Source organism: Aptenodytes forsteri, unplaced genomic scaffold (assembly GCF_000699145.1).
Source record: "Aptenodytes forsteri isolate BGI_AS27 unplaced genomic scaffold, ASM69914v1 Scaffold34, whole genome shotgun sequence".
Classification (NCBI taxonomy): domain Eukaryota; kingdom Metazoa; phylum Chordata; class Aves; order Sphenisciformes; family Spheniscidae; genus Aptenodytes; species Aptenodytes forsteri.
In genome coordinates, this window is record NW_008795038.1 from 783,196 (window position 1) to 790,938 (window position 7,743).

The 7,743-nt window shown below is 61.2% G+C and overlaps 1 protein-coding gene across 1 annotated transcript in view; it reads left to right on the forward strand.

The window, feature by feature from the left end:
• Nucleotides 1-7,743, forward strand: part of BAIAP2 (BAI1 associated protein 2) — a 43,505-nt gene that overhangs the window by 31,017 nt on the left and 4,745 nt on the right. Inside the window, exons 6-12 of the mRNA XM_009276814.1 lie at nt 330-482; nt 2,854-3,081; nt 3,726-3,927; nt 4,455-4,656; nt 4,766-4,834; nt 5,088-5,250; nt 7,111-7,145. Coding sequence (XP_009275089.1) covers nt 330-482; nt 2,854-3,081; nt 3,726-3,927; nt 4,455-4,656; nt 4,766-4,834; nt 5,088-5,250; nt 7,111-7,145 — 1,052 coding nt within the window. The remainder of the gene's footprint in view (nt 1-329; nt 483-2,853; nt 3,082-3,725; nt 3,928-4,454; nt 4,657-4,765; nt 4,835-5,087; nt 5,251-7,110; nt 7,146-7,743) is intronic.

Genomic DNA, 7,743 nt, shown 5'->3' on the forward strand with positions numbered 1-7,743 from the left:
GGGGGGCGGATGCACGCGGTACAGCTCGTCCCGCCACCCGCGCGGCTCCCAGCCCACACGCTGAGTCAGCGCCCGTGCGTGGGGGGGGCTCCGATGAGTAAGGGTGGGTTGGAGGGGCCACGCAGGCACACGTGTGCGTGTCCTGTGCTGGGGGGGGCCCCCCTGTGGGCACCCTGCCTGCCGGCCGCCCCCCCACCAGCCCCACGGTTGCACCACTGACCCCTCTCCGGAGGATGCTGCGGCATCCCCTACCCTGCGCACAGAGGGGCAGGCGCTCGGTGGGCAAAGTGGTGAAGGCAGCCACCTCTCTGCTTCTCTTTCCATTTTAGTACATCGAAGCCATCAGCAACAAGCAAGGTGAGCTGGAAAACTACGTCTCTGATGGCTATAAGACAGCTCTCACAGAAGAGAGGAGACGGTTCTGCTTCCTGGTAGAGAAACAGTGCGCGGTAGCGAAGAGCGCAATCACCTACCACGCCAAGGTGAGTTGGCCCCGCCACAGCCGCCAATCTGCTGCCGTGCTCCTGCGGCCACCGGTCTGCAGGTCCCTGGCTGCCCCGTCACCGGGTGGATGCTCCTGTCACGAGCCGTTGCGTGTAGAGCAGGCTGATATCATGAAAGCCACAGCTGATGCAGCCCCTGCGGCTCGGGGGGCGGCAGGGGGGGGAAGGTACCAATGGGTGACCCATGGATGAGGTGCCCCAGGAAGCACGTGTGCTCCCGGGCTGGGAGAGGCAGGGCTGTGCTGCCCTCCCAGCTGCACCCCGAGCTGCACTTCCTCTGACGAGGGGGCACGTCTCCCATGGGTGCTGCTCTGCATTTCAAAGGTAGACTAGACCGACTGTGGTTTGCTTGAGTGCCAATGTGGTGGTGGTGAGGGCAGAGCCTGGCAGCGCATCCTTGCCGTCTGGCTTGCCCAGGCAGTGCCAGCCCCTCCACGGTGCGACGTGGATGAGCTTGTGGTAGGTGGATGGGGCTGAATTCACCTCTCCTGCATGTCGTGGTCACCGAGGTCTGAGGGCTCTGCCCCAGCAGAAGCTCCTCAGGTTCCTCGTGCATCAGCTCATCACTTGCAAAAGCAGAAGAAATGCAAAGCAGCACCGTTCCTGCTTGGAGTCGGAGCAGTGCTGCCCACCTGGCAGGGCAGGGAGAGGGCTCCCTCCGACCCCCTGGTACCCCTGGCCTTAGTAAAGGTGGGGATTAAACTCCTGCTCCAAACCCCCTCTTGCCCATTCCCAGGCCGCCCACGTTTCCTGGGCCAGGGGCCGGAGCTGCTGCCTGCTGGCATGGGGAGCGGCAGCCCCCTGCACTGGTCCGGAGTGGAATCCATCCGGACGAGGGCTGGGAACACCGGCACTGCTCCCACAGCCTTGTGCTCCTGTTCTGGTTGTTCCCCATCGCCACCCCCCGTCGCTCACAGCACCCATCTGTTACTGCCGCACTTGGCACCGAGGAGCAGGAGAAGGAGTTTGGATTAGTCAGCGCTGTCCTCGCGCGGCGCTGCAGGCTGAATCGATGCTCGGCATATGCGAACTCCTCCTGTAGTGCAGGAGGGAAAAATTACCCCCCCAAGGATGGGGGGGGGATCGGCAGGCACAAGGGTGCCGGCACTTGCAGCATGACTGTGGCACAGTGAAACCGAAAGCGTCTCGCAGCAGCGCGTGGAGGGTGGTTTTGCAAGAGGGACTCTGCAGGCAGCTCGTCCAGAGTGGTGTGGGCGTACATGTGGCATGGGCACCGGGCCCCACACCAGCCCGGCAGCCAGCGTGGGCCTTGCCAGCTAAAAACGCCGTCCTGCTGCTGCCTGTGGCTCCCGGAGGATGCTGGCAGCGGCCGCAGGCTGGGTGGCGAGGCTGCGCCTTGGCTGGAGCCGGTGGCTGATAGTGGGGAAAAATGTTCTGGTTTTGAAATTGGCTTTAGAGGGCTTTTTGATACGTAGGGACCAAGTTGTCTCCAGGTGAGACCGGCTGCGAAGCTGTGCAGAGGTGTCGGTCGGGTCACCCTCTGCTGTGTGGCTCTGCTGTGGGGTGGGCCGGCAGGCGAGCTAGCGCTCAGGCTTACCGGAGCTGCTCCTCCGCAGCCCTTCACGGCGTGTTTCCCAGGGAGGTGTTTAGGCAGGTGGCTGGGGGTCTGTGTGATGCTTGGCTGGGGAATGATGGTGGTTTGGGACATCTCATCCCTCGGAGAGTCACATGATGGGATGCTTGCTCACACGGCATGGGTGTGTTAGCTGAATAAGGGCAGGTTTAGCTCCATCTTCCCCACCCCTCCCACCCCCCGCCCCTTGGCTCAGAGCACGGTGGTGGATGGCTGCAAGTTCTGCCCATGGGCAGGGAACAGCAGCGTTTAGCTGCAGGGTGGTGGGGCCAGAGGCTACCAGGGCTGAGCCGCCTTAAGCATGAAGCTCATCCCTCAGGACCTGGGCGACAGCTCAGAGTACGACTGTGCACTGCACGTCCCATGGCTGAGCCTTTGGTCAGGTTTTATTTCTCCGCTCGGTCGAGCGGTGCCGTTCTCACGGAGCCCAGCACCCTGTCCAGCTTCCTACGGCCCCTCTGCTCCTGGAGCTGCCCCACGCAGGATATCTCGGAATAAGCTGGGGAGATGAATTACCTTTTCCTTCCCTCCTTTCCATTTTTTGTGACACCTTCCTGGCTCAGCTGCCATCAGAGCCTGGAAGCGGTAAATCCCTGTGTTTTATCTTATCCATGCCATGCACAGAGGAGTCGATCAATCTTGTGGCCAGGATCGGGCCGGCTCTGGATCCGCGCAGTGCTGCTCAGGGAGGGGTGCAGAGCTGGATGGGTTTTCCTGCACCCGTGTGCCCTCATGCCTCATTTTTCTCTGTTGCAGGGGAAGGACATGCTGACACAGAAGCTGCCTCTGTGGCAGCAGTCCTGCTCAGATCCTAACAAGATCCCGGACCGCGCTATACAGCTGATGCAGCAGATGGCTGCCAGCAGTAATGGCACCATTATGCCCAGCCCTCTGTCTACATCTAAATCCAACCTCATCATCTCTGACCCCATCCCTGGTGCCAAACCTCTCCCTGTCCCCCCGGAGCTGGCACCTTTTGTAGGAGTAAGTATCTCTGTGGTGGAAGCTGTCCTGCCCTTCTGAGCAAACCTTGGAGGCATGAGCCCGGGCCGGTGTCACCGTTGTCCTCAGCAAGTTGCCTTTTGATGGACTGTCATTGATGCGCAGGGATGTGCAGCTCTGTGCACGCGTCGCCCTGGGATGCGGGAAGGAGCCTGGCGTGGGCATGGGCAGCCCATCCCATCCCGGGTTGCTGAGCTCCCGAGGGGCAGGGGCTGCAGGGGCTCCCGGGATGGGTTTGGGGAACCTGCGAGCCGGACTCGTTTGGCCAGGCTGGTCCTAGAGCTGTGGGGCTGAACCAAGGTACCCCAGTAACCATGGGAGGAAGGCGCTTGGAGCGACCCATGGGATGAAAGACCTTTCAGAAAAGGGTCTCCACCCTGATGTGGGGGCACGAGCTGAGCAGTAGAGCTCAGGAGGGATTTACTGGGTGTGAGGCAGCTTGGAGCAGTAAAATACCGTAGAGGTGACCCCACTGCTCCCCCCAGAGCAGTTTGTCTCAGGTGGGGGAACTAAACCAAACAGGCTGAAGCTCTGGTCTGCTGTGAGCCGCCTTCCCGGGAGCTGCGGTGGGATGCCCTAATGAAGACGTTCCCCATCTTCCCCCTCCTCCTCTCCTCTCTCTGTAGCGCATGTCGGCACAGGAGGCCATGCCGGTGATGAATGGAGTCTCAGGCCCAGACAGTGATGGGTACAACCACTGGTCTGAGATGAAGCCAGCACAGCCCAAATCTTTATCTCCTCCCCAGCCTCAGAAGCAGCTGAGTGACTCTTACTCCAATACACTCCCAGTTCGCAAAAATGTACCACCGAAAAACAGCTACGCATCAGGTGAGGCTTAGTCCTCCCCGTTCTCCGTTCCGGGGGCTCCCGTGGTGCCGGCTGTGCCGGGCGGCGCTCGTAGGGAGCGTTCAGCAGGGGCCGGTTGCAGCCGCGGTGAGCAGGGTTGTCGGGGATGCTGTTGGTGGCGGGGCAGTGACCGGCAGTGTCCCTCCCTGCTCGTGCCTCTAGACCTGGGGTTAGGAAACAAGCAGAGCTGTGCTCTGCCGTGGCTTCGCCGGGGTGGGGTTTGGCTGGGTGGGCTTTCAGCCCACGGACAGGATTTCCAGGAGAAAAACTGTGAGGAATCTCGCGTAGGGAGGCTGTTCCCTCTGCCACGGCTGGTGGGTGATGCCAAGAGCAGTGGCCTGATCCTGCCTGGGACCCTGCTCGTTAAGGAGGAAGGTGCGAGTCAAACACTGAGGGTTTTGTTGGCACCTGGGGTAAAATAAGCAAGGTTAGGGACCTGCCCCTACCTGTGCCTGGGTTTGGCCGAGGGGTGAAGGACTTGGGGCACTCGTCGGTCTCTCTCCCACCAGCTGAAAACAAGACGCTGCCACGCTCCAGCTCCATGGCTGCAGGGCTCGAGAGGAACGGCAGGACGAGGGTGCAGGCCATTTTCTCTCACGCTGCTGGAGATAACAGCACCCTCCTGAGCTTCAAGGAGGGTGACCTCATCACACTGCTTGTGCCAGAAGCCAGGGACGGCTGGCATTACGGAGAGAGCGAGAAAACAAAAATGTGAGTGCCGTGGCCATCCCTGTGAACCGCTGCACCCCGGGTGCAGCCTCTTCTGGATCCTCCATGAATAAACATGGGTTTGGCTTCATCCCCTGCCTTTGCCTTTCAGGAGGGGCTGGTTTCCTTTCTCCTACACGCGGGTCCTCGACAGCGATGGCAGCGAGCGGGTCCACACGAGGTAGGAGCATCACGCGGGTGCCGTGCCGGGTGCCCCTCCCAGGGCAGGCTTGTGGGCTTGGGATGGGAATACTCTGCTTCCCCTGGACGTGATGCATGTTGTTAGGAGTAACTCCCAGCACAAGCGGGTGGTAGCTGGCTCGGAGGGGAGCTTTGGCCATGGGGGTCCCCTGCCGTGGGTGGACGGGCAGCCTGGGGGTCTCAGCTCAGGGTGGGCTGGTGCTGATGCTTCTGCTTTGGGTCCCCCCGCCCAGCCTGCAGCAAGGGAAGAGCAGCAGCACCGGCAACCTGCTGGACAAAGACGACATCGCCATCCCACCGCCTGACTATGGCATGGCCTCCCAAGCCTTCCCGGCGCAGGGCGTCAACACCTTCAAGCAGAGGCCGTACAGCGTGGCCGTGCCCGCCTTCTCCCAGGTGAGTCCGCAGGGCAACGGGGGCTTCTCCCACTTCGGGGAGGACTTTTTATAAACGGGAGATGCTTGAGCAAAGTCCTGGGCATTAGTCCCTGCTGGGGCCCTGCGCGCAGTGACCCGGGTGTCTGCGGCGTCTCCGTCCCGCCTGTGGTTTTAAAGCAGAAGGGTGAAATGTGTTAAAGCGTCTTCTCGGTCTTGGCGTGGTGTAGACCACGTGGAGGTGAAGGAGGGCTGCTCTCCAACCTGTGTTCGTTGTTTGTAGGACTACCTAATGCCCTATGGTTGTGCAATTAAAGACTATTCCAGTGGCCTCTGCCAACCACCCTCCGCTCACTACAAGCCTTACACTAGGTCGACAGCTGTAAGTCCGAACGCACGCAATGTTTCCCTTGGGATTTATGGGCAGTTGGCTGTTTTTGCCTGGTGACCTGTGTGCCTTGCCCGGGGCCCCATCTCCTGCTGAGCATCTCCTGGGGCAGAAGGGATGGGGGACGCAGGGAGGCGGCGGGAGAGGAGAGCAGCGGATGGGGAGGACCAGCCGGTTTGGCTGATGTGGGCAGAACGGGCAAGGCATGGGGAGCGAATGGCACAAAATGGCACCATAAACCCCCAAAGGACAACACTTGCAGACTCCATGGGAGCCTCCCACCAGAAACGAGCTGTTCACAGGCAGCTGGAAGCGTTTTCTCTGGCACATGCCGATTCAAGCCAGTGATGGTCCCGTGGGAACACTGGAGTGAGTGTGCAGGGCTGGGGCAGACCCTGTCCAGGGCTCTGGTGGTTGTCCAAAATGAGCTCAGGGCTTCTCGGATAATGCATTGGGAAGGATGCATGTGTGGATGAGATCAACTTAATCCAGGAGCCACGGGCGCGGGGCTTCCCCGCCAGAACGAGCGTGGTGGGTTGAGCCACATTGGCTTCCCTGGAGCGCTTGGCATGTGCTGGCATATGGGGAGAGGATGAGGAGGGGGAGAGGCGTCACCCTTCGGCAGGGTGCTCCGGAGAGGCGGGCCATACAGCACCTGACCCTTCGGCAGGGTGCTCCGGAGAGGCGGCAGCTCCAGCCGGGGTCTGGCCCTCTCTGCAGGGGATGGGCAAGTGCAGCCCCACTTCTGTTTGCTGGGTTTTCCCAGCAGGGTTTGCTGCTGGATTTGGGGTTTTGTGATCGGGGGAGCGTTCCTGGAACGGTGGGAACATGGGTCTCTGATCCCTGGTGCATGGCCAGCTCAGCGACTCCTACTCCTTCCTGGAGCGGTCCCGTGTTTGTCAGGGAGAGCAGAGCTGCTCCATGGCCGTATCCCAGGGCAGGTCCTTGCCTGGGGAGCGATGTCCTCAAGGGATTTCCTCTGAGCCCGGTCCCTGTCTGCTCCTTGGACCACTGCAGTCCTTCCCTGCTGCAAAGAGTGTTCAGTAGCAGCTGAAGGAGAAAATGGTCCAAAACCCTGTGGGTTTCTGGTGGGAGTTAATACAGACAAACACCTCTTTCCACAGAACATTTCACTGGTGTCTCTCAGACTTGTTCGATCCCTTTTTGAGTGTCTTGCATCTCAAAAGTGGCTGGAGCTCTGTACCACGGTGGGGCTAGGCAGAGCAGACCGGGGCTCTCCCGGCTGTTGCTTTCCCTTGTCTTGCCAGAATAAAGTCCTGCTCCAAAGAAAGTGGTGCAACTTTACTCTCTGTCTAAATGCCATTTAAATCATCTCCATATCTCCCTTTCCTCTCCAAATGCATTGGCTCTCAGCCCCGGCATCCCTGGGTCCCGATGCACTTTGGTCTGTTTGTGTGACCCTCCAGTGGCACCTGAACGGGCACAGCCCATGTCCCCCACCCCTCACCGTGCTTCCTCCCCTCCTCTCCGCAGGGTCTCGACGACTACGGGACGAGGTCCGTCAGCAGGTAAGACTTCACCTTCCTGTTGCATTACCTGAAAGTGAACTGTTGGTGTTGGCTCTGGGTGAAGCCGTGGTGCCGTGTCCCCATGTGGGTCCCTGCGCGGGCTCCCCGGGGGACAGGCAGTGGCTGGGATGGGGCTGTGTGGTGGAGGACATGGTGCAGGTCTCTTCTGTGAGCGCGGAGGGACCCAGCGTCTCCCAGGGAGGGCAAGTCCCGGGGCCAGCCCCTGCGTCCCTGACCTCGCACCCCTTGTGCTCCTCTGGAGAGTCGCATCTCCCCAGCCTCCTTTCTGGGGCTTGCGCCTGGATAGCGAGGCCCCAGAGAGTGCACGCTCTTGGGTTCTTTCCCCGGCACCTTCTCCCACCCAGCAGCTCCTCCATCCCCCTTCCCTCTGCCTTGGAGCCGCCCCGTCTTGCTTTTGGGGATAAACCCCAAACCTGCAGGTACGGGCTGCGAGCAAAGTGGTGACGGGCAGGGGTCGAGCTCGCCGCCCCGCTCTGCGGTGGGGGTGCTGCTGCTGGTCCCCGTGGCACCATGCCGGGGAGCTGGGCTCCTGGGCATGGTGCTGCCTCGTGGCGCGCGCTGGCGGTCCCGGCCCCCC